This window comes from Falco naumanni, chromosome 2 (genome assembly GCF_017639655.2).
Source record: "Falco naumanni isolate bFalNau1 chromosome 2, bFalNau1.pat, whole genome shotgun sequence".
Taxonomy (NCBI): domain Eukaryota; kingdom Metazoa; phylum Chordata; class Aves; order Falconiformes; family Falconidae; genus Falco; species Falco naumanni.
This window is the reverse complement of record NC_054055.1, coordinates 5482013-5495223: the sequence shown is the minus strand read 5'-3', so window position 1 is coordinate 5495223 and position 13211 is coordinate 5482013. Positions and strand designations below refer to the sequence as shown.

Genomic DNA, 13211 nt, shown 5'->3' with positions numbered 1-13211 from the left:
GTTCCTGAACTTACCACGTTGCTTGAAGAACATGACCCCCTTTCAGAGGGGGTAGCCCATAGGATAGTGACGCAGTTTGTGTTCCTTAAATAGGTTGGATGTTAAAATAAGAGCATGGCTCTTGTTAGAGCTGTGGGTGGAAAATAGAATAGTCACTGTGGCCACGTGTTTAACCAAATAGCTTGTACATGTGAATTTTTCACAGCTAGTGAGCTCATTTGCAGATTTTCACTGCGGTTTTCATTATATGTATAAGTTCCTGCTTTTTTTAATTATTATTATTCCTTAACTACTTTGCCACTCTTTCTTTAGCTGCTGTGACTGCCAGCAGTGCCTCAGTCCCGCTGCCACCATGTATTCCACCTCTGCTCTAAGCCTCAAAGCTCTATGCAGGGGTAAGGCACCTGCAGCGCTCACGTTGATGTGTCTGTAGGTGCCATCCTGCGTAGGGGAACGGCAATATCCCCCCAAAACCCCTGCCCTGCTCCAGCAGCGCCTTGGCAAGCCAAGCCAGAACTCCTCCAAGGACTCCTTCAGCATCTCCAGCTATGGAGCGGTGACAGCCCGACCTCCTCCTGCGCTGCAAAAAGCTAAATTACAAGTTTTTAGGGAAGAAGCGACATGTCCAAATGAAGGTTTGGGGTTGGTTTGGTTTGTTGTGGGGGTTTTTTGTTGTTTGGGTTTTTTTAATGGTTATGGCAACCCTGGTACTGTTGTGGCTGGTTTAATGTGATTTTATATGAATTAAAAAAGAAAAAAATAAGGTCACAGTAGGTCTTGTTCTTTAATACGTTAGCAGGAAGAGCTCTGCCAATGAATTGGGTTTGCTTGTAGGCTTTAATTAACCCCCTGAGTTAATTATAGACTGGCATCCCTGACACTGCACAGCCCGCTTCGCCCAGAGGCCTCAGGACTGCGGGAACCCCCCGATCCCCGCTAAACCCGCCCGTTCCGGGGTGGGGGGGTGAGTGGGGGGGTGGGGGGGTGCTGGGGTTTGCGTTGGCTCTGGTCCGGTAACGGCCGGGGGGGGGCAGGGCGGCGGAACGCGAGTGCGCGGCGGGCGGGCGCGGCGGAGGGATCGCGCTGCCGCACCGCCCCCGGTCACCTTCGGCCGCGCCGCCGCCATGCTGTTCCTGCCCGACGAAGCGCGGTCCCTGCCGCCGCCCCCCCTCGTCAATAAGGGCTCGGTGTGGCTGGGCCTGACCGGCTGGGTGGCTGCGCTGCTGGACAACAGCTTCAACCAGCGCCCCGTCATCCGAGCCGGTGCGGCGGGGCTGGGGGGGGAAGGGTTGGGGAGGGGGTACGTGGGATTTGGGGTGATTCTGAGGGATGTAGGGGAAAGGGGGGGGGCTGAGGTGAGGGGCTGGTGGTGTTAGAGGGGCTCTGTGGGGCTGGGGAGGGCGGTATGTGGGATTTGGGGTGATTCTGAGGGATATAGGGGAAAGGGGGTCTGAAGTGAGGGGCTGGGGGGGTAGATGGGCTCTGTGGGGCTGGGGAGGGCCATATGTGGGATTTGGGGTGATTCTGAGGGAAATAGGGGAAAGGGGGGGCTGAAGTGAGGGGCTGGGGGGCCGTATGTGGGATTTGGGGTGATTCTGAGGGATATAGGGGAAAGGGGGGGGCTGAGGTGAGGGGCTGGGGGGGGTAGAGGGGCTCTGTGGGGCTGGGGAGGGCCGTATGTGGGCTTTGGAGTGACTCTGAGGAATATAGGGGAAAGAGACCTTGAGGTGAGTGATGGGGGGCATAGAGGGGACTGATAGGGCTGTGGGAGGAGGGTATGTGGGATTTGGGGTGACTCTGAGGGATGTAGGGGTGGGGGGAACGGGAGGGGGATTGAGCCCTGAGGTGATGGGCTGGGGAGGGTGAGGGGAGGGGGTACGTGGGATTTGGGATGACTGAAGGATATAGGGAAAGGGGGTGGGCTGAGGTGAGGGGTTGGCGGGTTAGAAGGGTTACGTGGGGCTGGGGAGGGGGGTATGTGGGATTTGGGGTGACTGAGGGATATAGGGGGAAGGGGGGGGGGCTGAGGTGAGAGCCGGGGAGGGTAGAGGGGATTGCAGGGGCTGCAAGACGGGGTACGTTGGATTTGGGGTGACTCTGAGGGATATATGGGAAGGGGGGGGTAGGGAGGCTGCGGGAGGGGGGTATGTGGGTTTTGGGGTGACTCTGAGGGATATAGGGGTGGGGGAGGGGGCCCTGAGTTGAGGTAGAGGGCCTGTGGGGCTGGGGAGGGGGTATGTGGGATTTAGGGTGACTGAGGGGGGACAGGAAGGGGAGGGGGCCCTGAGGTGAGGGGCTCTGGAGGCAGAGGGGGTTGAGGGGGCTGCAGGAGAGGGTATGTGGGCTTTGGGGTGACTGAGGGGCGGCAGGAAGGGGAGGAGGACTCGAAGTGAGGGGCTGGGGCAGTAGAGGGGTTGTGCGGGGCTGGGGAGGGGGTTATGTGGGATTTGGGGTGACTGAGGGATGTAGGGGCAGGGGGAAGGGGAGGATGCCCTGAGGTGAGGGGCTGGGGGTGGACTGGGGGGGGCTGCGGGAGGAGGGTACGTGGGGTTTGGGGTGACTCTGAGGGATATAGCAGCAGGGGGAAGGGGAGGGTGCTCTGATGGGCTGGAGGGGTAGAGAGCCTGTGTGGGGCTGGTGAGGGTGTATGTGGGATTTGGGGTGACTGAGGGATGTAGGAGTGGGACAAAGGAGCCCTGAGGTGAGGGGTTGGAGGGGTGGGAAGGGGAGCTTGAGGTGAGGGGGTGCGTGGGATTTGGGGTGACTGAGGGGAGGCTGGAAGGGGAGGAGGACCTGAGGTGAGAGGCTGGGGACATAGAGGGGTTGTGTGGGGCTGGGGAAGGGGGCACCTGGGATTTGGGGGTAACAAATTTGAGGAATACAGGGGCAAGGGGAAGAGGAGAGAGCCCTGAGGTGAGGGGCTGTGTGGGTTTGGGGGGCGAGGGGATGCTCTGTGGGGTTTCAGGTGTCTCTGAGGGGTGTGGGGGTGGGAGTGAAGGAGAGGGGGCCCTGAGGTGAGCAGTCGTTAGTGGGGGGGACTGGAGGTAAATGGAGGGGGCTGGGAAAGGGGCATTGTATGAGGGTGGAGGGGGACTTGAGGGGACTCCTGGAGGGATGGCGGGGGCAGGAAGGAGCCCTGCAGAAAGGGGGGGCCTCGCCGGGGGGCTGGCAGGGGCCGTGGGAGGCCCACAGGTGCTGTAGGGGCCTAGGGGGCCTGTCTGCAGGGGCAAAGCAGGGAGAGAGGAGCCCACTGGGGCATGTGGGGCCAAAGTGTTGGGGGGGAGCTTGGGAAAGCGGGGGGCCCACTGTGACAGGGGGACATTCCTCCTCCTGCCGCAGGTGTCCACCGCCAGATCCTGTTCAGTACTGTGGGATGGTTTGTTGGCTATTACCTTATTAAACGTACGGAGTACCTACATGCCAAACTGGACAGAGAGCTGTTCGAGTACGTGAGGCAGCACCCGGAAGACTTTAAGGCAGCAGGTATAATAAGTTGGTATTTTCAGAAAGACCTCAGCCTGCCGTAACATACTGGTTTAATAAGTGCTAATGTATGTAAAAGTGTTGCTGGGTTGCTTGCAAAATCTTCCTTTTCCAGCAAGTCATACTAACTGCTCTTTCTTGCTTGTTCACAGTCTAAATTGCCACAGTATTAAAGATTTTGTGATACGAAAATAGATACTTTTATTGAGCCGATCAGCTGCCTTGATGACCACCTCTTCCTCCTGAAAGCTTATTTTAATACAAAAATGGCAGAGCCAAAATAAAATAAGAATAGACTAGACACGTGCCACTGAAGAAGAAATAATGAAAATTAGAAATCACAGGTTTCTTGTGAAAATCACATTTCACTCTATTCTTGTAAAATTGCAGTGCTTGTCAATTCAGAATAGTGTGATGAACATTCAGAAAATAAGCAGAGCAGAAGAAATAGGAATGGCAGGACACCTGAACTGCTGTTGGCTTAGCGCCTTGGTGAAGCTCTTCTGCAGCGTCTCACTGAAGTAGTCACTGAGCCCAGCAATGCAATGGCAAATTTTGGTGAAAATTGTCTGTTTTCTAATACCATACAGTTAGGTGGCTCTGGATCTCAGATTGTGATCTGCATTGTGCCGTGTCCAAAGGAGAATGTAGAAATAAAAAAGCATTAATACTGAGATCTCTTCACAGGGAGCTGCGGAGAGCCCTGTGGAAAGAAGTTACTTATTTAGTTCATGCAGCAAGCTAGTAGTTCATTGCTAGTAGCAAAAATCAGATTTTTGGTGGCTTGTTAACCTTAAGACTTTGATTCTGAAGATTTTAATACTAATCTGAAATACTGATTAGGTTTATCCACTTCCACCCCTTGCCTCTTGCAGAAAAGAAGAGAATAGGAGAGCTTTTGGAGGATTTCCACCCAATTCGCTGAGGATTTCTCCAGCAGCGGCACATCACAAGATGAAATGACTCTGTACCAAGCACTTCGGTAAGCTGGCTGTAGCTGCTTAACCGTCCATGGTGCTTGGAAAATAAACCAGTACTCGCTTTCATGTAATAAAACCTGTGATTAAATACTTAGTGTTTAATTATTTGCTTTTCTGTTCCATTATGTTGTATCAATATATAAGTGACTGATACTTGTAATAGCATAATAACTTGGATTCAGTCCTTTTGCAGTTATTTTAATTGTGAAAATGGAAGGCTGCTCATGCAGCATATGTTTTATAAAACCCAGAAAGTTATCTGTGGAAGTTCCTTCTTCTCATTTCTCATTGGCATGTCTCCTAATGCTTGAGCATGCTCTGGACGAGCCCCTGGAGATGTTGTAGCCAGAGTCTCGCTGTGAAATTAATTCTGTCCTGCTAGCGAAAATACATGTTCTCCCTAATGAATTGCCTCTATATTTTGCATTTGGATGTCACTTTTTCCTTGCTGGTGATCAGGATCCAACCTTTCTACTTTCTCTACTTGATTGTTGGCTCCTGAATCTGCACACTGAACCCAAACATGTTCCAGACACTGACGGTCTGCAGCTCTTCTGAATTTCACTACAGGGTACCTGGCGCCTCTGGAAGTCCAGATGCATCCAGCTGAGGGGCCACTCCAGGTGTGAATGTTTTAGCTAATTACTAATTTCCTGTGCTGGTTTTCAGCACCTGCCCCGGCTTCTTCCTGCACTGCCACATTCCCTGCATGTACTTTCCATGCTGTGCAGCACCTCAGAACATTGTCTTGAGCCCCAGGGATGCCTCTCACTGTGCTTGGGGTGTCATTGCCTCACCCCTGCTCACCGCCTGGAGCTGTGCCGAGGTAGGGTACAGTTGGGTCCCTCACACTGCCTCATCACCAGGGTCTGATTCCGCTCCTGGGTGCGGCTTCCACAGCACTTCAGAGCTCCTTGGATCCGCTGGTAAAGGTGATGGTGCCAGTGGAGCTCTGTTTGCATCCACCACTGCAGCCACTGCCTCACCTCACTCTGTGCCTGTCCCTCCTGGGCCCTCCTCTCTGCTGGGGGGACAGGGAGGAGCGTCCTTCTGAGTGTGCCACATGCCTGGGCCCCACGTTCAGCAGACCCACACCTTCTGCCCAGAAAACAGAGATCTGCTTTTGATGCCAGTGCTGTCGACGTAGGGAAGAAATCCTTTACAGCGAGGCTGGTAGGGTGCTGGCACAGGTTGCCCAGAGAAGTTGTGGGTCCCTTGAAGTGCTTAAAGCCAGGTTGGATGGGCTTTGATGACCCTGATCAAGTGGAAGATGTCACTGCCCCAAGGTGGTTTTGTGAAAGAGGAAGATGACCATCAGCTGGGTGAAATAGTGCCCAGGGAACTACACCTCTGCTCAGACATGTGGCTGGTTGCCAAGGTCCCGGTCCCGCTGGGTTTTAGCTATCCCTGCCAGCTGCAGGCAGCGCCTTGGGACACCTCCGTGTCTTGTGCTGCTGGCAACGCCAACGGGATACAGCCAGCCACCTGGGTAGACCCATGGAGCCCTGGGCGGAGAGACCCACAGTGTGACATGGGCTGGGCTGACAGCAGGTGGAGATGGGGATCTCTGGCCCTCCGTTGTGAGCAGCGCTGGGTGTCCTGGAGAGCTATGCTATGGCCACAGCCATGGTGCACTGGGCACCACAGAGACCTGGGAGCCAGCTGGAAGACAAGCACCGTCACCTGAAGGCCTAAGAGACACTTGGGGTTCATGGTTGCAGATCTCCACACTGCAGTGAACTGAATAGGGCAGTTTTGAGGACGGGGAAGAAGGGCGAGTGGTGGGTTTATCCAGAGAGGGGGAGCCCCCTGTGAGCCCTGCCTGGTCACCCACCTGCTTCAGGGCTGGTCTGGGGGTCTCACGCAGCCCACCCTGGGCAAGTGGCCTCGGCAACAACCCCTGCTAGAAGAGGGAGAAGAGACGGAGCAGGGGATGCTTGTCTGGGGGTGTTTGCCCAAAGCCGGTTGTGCCTGGGAGGCAGATGACCATCAGCTGGATGAAAGAGTGATCAGGGAACTACAAAAGGGACTTGAAAAGAAAGAAGGAGCCAGCCCCGAGGAAGCAGGAAAGCCCCCAGCGTGAGGACAGCCCTTGGAGGGGCGGCGGCGGCAGGAGTCCAAGCCTGCGGGACACTGCCGAGAGCGGCTCTGCCGGCATCCCGGGCTGCAGCCAGGCCTGGCTGAGCATCCACCCGGCGGGATGCCCCGAGCAGGCTGCAGCCAGCCCCTGGGCTGACAGCACGGGGGGCAGCAGGCAGGGACGGAGCTGGAGTCGGTGCTGGAGAGGCCGGAAGGCACCTCCGGATGGATCCCGTCCAAGCCCGGCTCAGGCAGGGTCAGCGCTGGGGCTGTGCCGGGCTGGGGTCGGGGTGTCTCCAGGGATGGACGCTCCCCCGCCTCTCTGGGCAGCCTGTCGCGGTGTTTGACCACTCCGACTGGAAGGGAAGAGAAGTCTTGTCTTACGCTCAGATGAGATTTCCCGTCCTTCGGTTTGTGCCCGTCGGCTGTTGTGCGGGTGCTGGGCACCACTGGGAAGAGTCTGGCTCCCCCGTCTCCACACCCCCGTTGTTAGGTCATACACACGGCTGAGCCCCCTGAGCCTTCTCTCCTCCAGGCCGAACAGTCCCAGCTCTGTCAGCCTCTGCGCGTCTGGAAGATGCTCCTGCTCCTTCATCCCCGTCATGGACCTTCCCTGGACTCTCTCCAGTGCGCCCGTGTCCCTCCCGGACCGGAGAGCCGGGCCAGGACCCGGCACCCACATGCGTCCCACCAGGGCTGAGCAGAGGGGAAGGGTCCCCTCCCCCTCCCTCCCCCTCCCTCCCCCCCCCCCCCCCCAGAGGCTGCTTACAGAAGGGTATTTTGAATTTCTTGGGTATTTAACGTTCTGGGTCACAACCGGGCTTTTTCTCTTGCCTTCCTTCTACTGGCCCGTGTGCCCGGGCCACAGCCTTTGGGTTAATTAGATGTCGCTAACCAGCTACAAATAAACCCGCCATCCCGCTGTGCCCCGCGATGCGAGCGGGAAGGCCCCAGCGCCGGGGCCCCAGGAGCCCTTCCCGGGCAGCACCGAGGCAGCACCCCCTGCCACGCCGGGGGGCCTGGGCTGCCCCGGCTGCCCTCATCCCACCAGGGACCTGCGCGGCGTTTGCCAGTGGCAAAGCCCTTTTCTGCGACCCCCCGCGCCCCTGACCAGCCGTGCCCAGGCGCGGTGGGCAGCAGCAGGCCCGTTGGGGCCGGACGCAGCCCGGGGCGGCGTGGCGCAGGGCCCTGCAGCCGGGGCAGGCAGCGGTTCCCGTGACCCGCGGGCTCGGGGCTGGCCGGCCAGGCAGCGGCTCGCAGACAGGGACCCGGGGGTCCTGGGGGATTGCCAGTGGCCCCTAAGTCACCGGCGTGTCCCTCCCGCTGCCCCAGGTCACGGACCTTTCTGGGGACATCCCGTGTCTCTCACCGGTCACGTTGGGCAGCGGCGCTGAGCGCTTCACCCCGTGTCCTGCCACGACGCCTCCCCGGGGCACGGCGCGATCATCTCCCACTGCCGAGTGCTCTGCCCAAACCAGCAGCCATCGCTGGAGGTGACCACAGGCCTTCCTCGCTGGGACCACTGTCTTCTCCAGGGGACGCAGGTCCCATCCTTCAGCTCCAGCTGTGTAATTCACCAGAGGGACAACACCTCCTCCGTGGCCCTCACCTCTCCGGGCACTTGTTGAACGTGGTTCCAGGGAGGCAGAGGAGCTCCAAAGGCAGGCTGGAGACCCCAGTGCATCTCCCGGCTCCACTTCTCCCCTTGCCAGGGCTGAGGGGCCACACAAAGGCAGATGTGCCTCAGAATCCTCACACTGGCTGGCAGGACTTGTGTTTGCCCACGTTTTGGGGCACTTGGGGGTCGGCAGACACTTTTGTAGATGCCAGCGCTCCCTTCCCAGAAAAGCAACGAGGGCTTCAGACCTACGAGGGATGTCACCTGGAGGAGCCTGGCGGCCACGTGGAGTAACATTGGTGCAGAGCCCCCGGGAGGTTCAATGAGATCGTCGGGTCTCTGCGGCTGCAGACTCGGCGTTTGGGCGAGCCTTGCCCTAACCTGCCATCCTCCTGGGGAGCCCGTCCCCTGGCGTGTGGCTCAGAGGGAGGAAAACGCCACCACTCCTGTGTCCCTGAGTGTCGCCGAGCTGTCCCCGGCACTGCCTGCTGTCAGATGCCCCTATATCTCTGCCTCCCCAACCCCACTAGGGCTGTTCTTGTCCTTGCTCCAACCCACTCAGCACCTTTCAGATGCTGGGCAGCCCTGAATCCGGCCCCCAGCAGCCCCTTCCCGAGCCCGTGGCCCCCCGGCCACCGGGTCTGGAGACCCTGTCACCACCGCCTGTGCTCGGGGAGGACAAGGCAAAGCCCATGCGGTCGTGACATCCAGGAGAAACGGCCTGATCAGGCGAGAGGAGATGGGAACCTCCAACGAACCCAACCCCAGCGAGGGGTTTGGGGTCCCGGGGGCAGGCGCTTGTCAGAGGCGCCGAGCCCTGCAGCCCCGCTGCCCCTGGGGGCCGGTGCCCAGGCTCAGCCCCGCGCGGGGCAGCCCCGGGGCAGGAGCCCTGATGGGCAGGAGCAAGGCGTGGGGAGCTCTGGGGCACAGAGCAGCACCAGCAGCGGTGGCACAGCGTGGGCAGAGCGCTGCAGAGCGCCCTGAAGGTGGTGGCTGTGTTGCGCGTGGGCTGGTGTCTCCGTCCCTCCCCTCTGGGTGCACAGCAGTGGGGCTCAGTGTCCGCCTCGCTGTTGCGCGGCCGGGCCGTGCGCTGGGCAGATTCACACCCTTTTGCCCACGGAAAGCAGGGACCAGCTCGCGCCGGTGTTGCTGCCGACACAAGGAAGAGGGTTTTGAGGCTGAGGGTGGTGAGGCACAGGAAGGGGTTGCCCAGACGCGTTGCGGATGCCCCGTGGTTGGCCGGGGCCCTGAGCTACCTGACCGAGTGGAAGTTGTCCGTGCCCAGGGCGGGAGGCTGGACAAGATGGTCACCGAAGGTGCCTTCCAACCCACACCTTCCCATCACTGTCATTCTTTGTCCCTTCTAATGGCCCATCATCGCACTGGAAGGGCCCCTCCCAGCAGAGCCGCTGTCCCCTGCCTCACACTGGGGCACTCCCCGAGGGTGCCGGCCCAGGCAAAGCACCACAGTGACAATGGCTTCACAGGGCTTGTTTTATTAGCAAAGATCGGGGAAATGGCCCTCGCGGTCCAGGTACCAGCTGGAAAAGGGCTCGGCGGTCGCAGGGGCCCATCACAGGTCGGGGCCGCTCCACAGCGCTGCCGCCTTCGTGCCGCTCTTTGAAAATAAAGAGGAGGGCACGAGCCTGCGGCTCTTCCGATGGACTCCTGGCACTGCCAGGTGCTTCTTCCTACGAGGATAAGGCACCGTCCGGCTCTCGGGTGCTCGCAGCTGCTGCCGGCGCGCGGTGCCAGCGCTGGGAGACCAGCTGCCGCCGTGCGGGGAGGGCGAGCGGGGCTGGGGAAGAGCCTGCGATGGTCAGCGATGGGGACGTCCTCTCCTTCGTGCCACCAGCACCCATCCTGCAACGGAGGCTGTCCTTAACCCCGAAGGCCATCCCCATGAGAGACCTGGCCACCAAGCCTGGGCCCGTGTACCCCGGAGCCCCAAAGTCTCTGCACGGAGGGATGGGATGAGTCCCCGCCTTCGGCATGCAGATGGAAATCTGCCAGCTTTTGAAAGGGCAGTTCCCATTTCAAGGCACTTCCCAGGAGCTGGCCACCCCTGCAGACACGCAGACCCCTCTGGGGACATCAGCCACCCCCTGACCCGGCAGTGCCCGCGGGCTCCGCATCCCCCCAGCTCTTACCTGGCAGCCGTGGCAGTGTCACCAGCTGGGCTGTCCCTCACTGGGGCTGATCTGCTCCAGGATCTGGCTGTACCTCCGGGTGAGGGCGTTGGTGTCCCTGGTGAGGTGGGTGAGGACCTGCTGCAGACCGGCCAGGTGGCGCGACAGGCGCTCCTCCAGCTGGGCGTCCATGGCGTCGTCGTCGTCTGAGGACGCGTCGGTGCCGGTGCCGGTCTGGCTCTGGTCGGTGACAGAGGCCAGGCCTTTCTCCACCACGGGCTTGATGGCCTTGAGGAGCTGGTAGCGCTCGTAGAGGTCCGTGTGGCCGCCCGCAGCCGGGGCCGCCCCCTCCTGCTGCGGGAAGACCCCTCGGAGCAGGCTGGGGAACATCACCTCCTGCTCCATCTTCTGGGTGGCTGAGAAGTACTGCTCCATGGCCCCGCTGGCACGGCTCCGGCAGCGCTGGCCCGGGCTCTGCTCAGGGCGCCGCCTGCTCCCCGGCCCCGACGGGGGCTTTTTATTTATGCGGGGCTGGGGCACGTCCCCCCTCGGCTGTCCCCTCCTGCCAGCCGGCCGGCCGGGATGGCCGCGGGGACGGGCTTGGCTCCAGCCCAGCTGGGGCTCGGCCGCGCCGTGTCCCTGGCTCTGTGCCACCCGCCCGGCACGGCCTCCCCGTGGCCTTCGCCCGAGCTGGCCGGGGGTCCCGCCGCGGCCCCGCACCGGGAGCGGGGCGACAGGCAGCCGGGTGCCGGGGCCTCTCCCCACCCAGCCCACCCCAGCCCACCCCAGCCCACCCCACCGCCGGGGCACCGGGAGCGCGGGGCCAGCTCTGGCAGCGCTGGGCAGGCTGTAGGCAGCGGCACTGGGGGGCCCTCACCTCCGCCCCCCTTCTCGCTGCCACGCGCTCGGGGCGTGAACCCTCCGCGGACGTTGAGCAACCCCTTCTGCAGACGTATGGAAAATCCCACCGGGGACGTGCTGCAATGTGGGTCCCGCGGGGGGGTCTGGGGACAGAGCAGCGCACCGACCCCCAGCCATGGGGGTCCCCGCAGACAGCCCTCTCCGCCGGGCTGTCCCCCGGCCGGGCAGGGACAGGCACGGGGGCGCAGACCTGATGCCGTGGTGTGAACCTCCCACAGCTGCGGCACAGAGTCCTTGCTGCCTGCAGGGGAGCGGGGATGGGGCCACCCCCCCGCTGCCCCCGTCCTGGGCCAGAGGCCACGGCTGGGGCAATGGCCAGCACTGCCTGGCCCCGCGTGTCCCCGCGGTGTGTGGCAATCAGGGAAGATTGTTCTATTTAGGGAAAGGCGGCAGGGTCCCTCATCCCTTTTGCAACCCTCCACGGTGGCAGCTCTCCCACTGCCCCCACGTCTCACCAATGTGCTCTCACTGCCGCCTGCCCTCTCCCTGCTAGACCTGTCCCCACCACCCTCTTGGCCCTTCCCGATTGTCCCCAGAGTCAATGCTTGTCCTGACGTGGGGGCAAGTGCTGCACTTAGATATGCAGGCGCTACTTGGCCCTGGTTTTTTGGGTGTCTGGGCCACCACGGATCTTCCTAGACATGCAGGGACATCGTAACATCCCCCATATGAGCACAGGGACTTGCATCTACCACGTGGCTGGAGCTTCATCATGGGGTTTATGGGGGGGACAGTCTGCAGCCACTAGTGACAGTTGTCAGCCTCTGTTGGGAGATGTCCTTCACCTTGGGGATATGTGGGCAGGAGTCACCTCAGCCAGCCTCTGGGAGGGGGCTTGGTGCCACACCTCCGCAGGGGCTGAGGTCCCTCCCCAGCCACATCCTCTGCCCACAGAGACATCTCTGACGCACCTCTCTCTGGGGCAGCTGGGATAGAGACATCCGGGGGCAGGTCTGGGCTCAGCACCCTGGGGCTGTGGCACCTCGGTCCTGCAGGGTCTAGGTGGTGCCACAGGGGGATCCGACTGCAGGAGGTGCCAAAGATGACACAGGGATGCTTGGGGACACGTGTGGTGGCATTTTGCACCCTCCAAGTTGTGGCTGGGAAAGGGGTCCCTGGAGGGGCAGCAGGTCAGTGGGAGGCTTGCCCGAACACAGGGGCTGTGGCAGCAGAGACCTGAGGATCTCATTGCACCTCCTGGAGGCCCTGATGGCCCTGAGCAGCCTCCCCTGGCCCCCAGCCCAGGGCTGGGTGCTCCATTTCAGCTCAGCCTGGCCCCGGCTGTGCTGCAGCCCCATGGTGGCTGTGTGGGCTCCAGCCCCCGCCCATCTCCTGCTGCTTCTGCCATCACAGCCAACGGTGGCAGCTCCTTAAAGCCTCTCCCAGTGGGATGTGGGGGGCCCATTTTTGGCTGAGGGGATCCCCAGAGGCATGGGGAGGGTTTGGGAATGGTTCATAGACTCATAGAATCATTTAGGTTGGAAAAGACGTTCAAGATCAAGTCCAACCATCAACCCAGCACTGCCAAGTCCACCACTAAACCATGTCCCTCAGCACCACATTTACATGTCTTTTAAATACCCCCAGGGGTGGCGACTCTACTGCTTCCCTGGGCAGCCTGTGCCAGTGCTGGACAGCCCTTTTAGTGAAGAAATTTTTCCTAATATCCAGCTCAAACCTCCCCCGGCACAGCTTGAGGCCACTTCCTCTTGTCCCATCACTTGTTATCTGGGGGAAGAGAGAGATCCCCCCTCGCTGCAGCCTCCTTCCAGGCAGCTGTAGAGAGCGAGAAGGTCCCCCCTGAGCCCCCTTTTCCCCAGGCTGAGCCCCCCAGCTCCCCCCACCCCCCGAGCTGTGCCGCAGCCCCTTCCCCAGCCCCTGCCCGGCTCTGGACACGCTCCAGCCCCTCCGGGTCTGTCTGGGGGTGAGGGGCCCAACGCTGAGCCCAGGGCTCGAGGGGCGGCCGCACCAGGGCCCAGCACAGGGGGACGGGCACTGCCT

General features: G+C 60.8%; 2 protein-coding genes across 2 annotated transcripts; one reads left to right on the top strand and one right to left on the bottom strand.

Moving 5' to 3' along the window:
• Positions 1 to 1075: 1075 nt before the first annotated feature.
• On the top strand, positions 1076 to 4551 carry NDUFC2 (NADH:ubiquinone oxidoreductase subunit C2). The gene is made up of 3 exons (XM_040584505.1): positions 1076 to 1263; positions 3340 to 3483; positions 4359 to 4551. The coding sequence occupies exons 1-3, from the start codon at positions 1125 to 1127 to the stop codon at positions 4406 to 4408; spliced, it is 333 nt and encodes a 110-aa protein (XP_040440439.1). The 5' UTR covers positions 1076 to 1124; the 3' UTR covers positions 4409 to 4551.
• A 5089-nt stretch (positions 4552 to 9640) lies between these two features.
• On the bottom strand, positions 9641 to 10874 carry LOC121083449 (thyroid hormone-inducible hepatic protein-like). Its single transcript, XM_040583895.1, has 2 exons — positions 10311 to 10874; positions 9641 to 10023 (listed from the first exon to the last, which is right to left on the bottom strand). Exon 1 carries the CDS (start codon positions 10722 to 10724, stop codon positions 10329 to 10331), a length of 396 nt encoding a protein of 131 aa, XP_040439829.1. The 5' UTR covers positions 10725 to 10874; the 3' UTR covers positions 9641 to 10023; positions 10311 to 10328.
• Positions 10875 to 13211: the final 2337 nt, after the last annotated feature.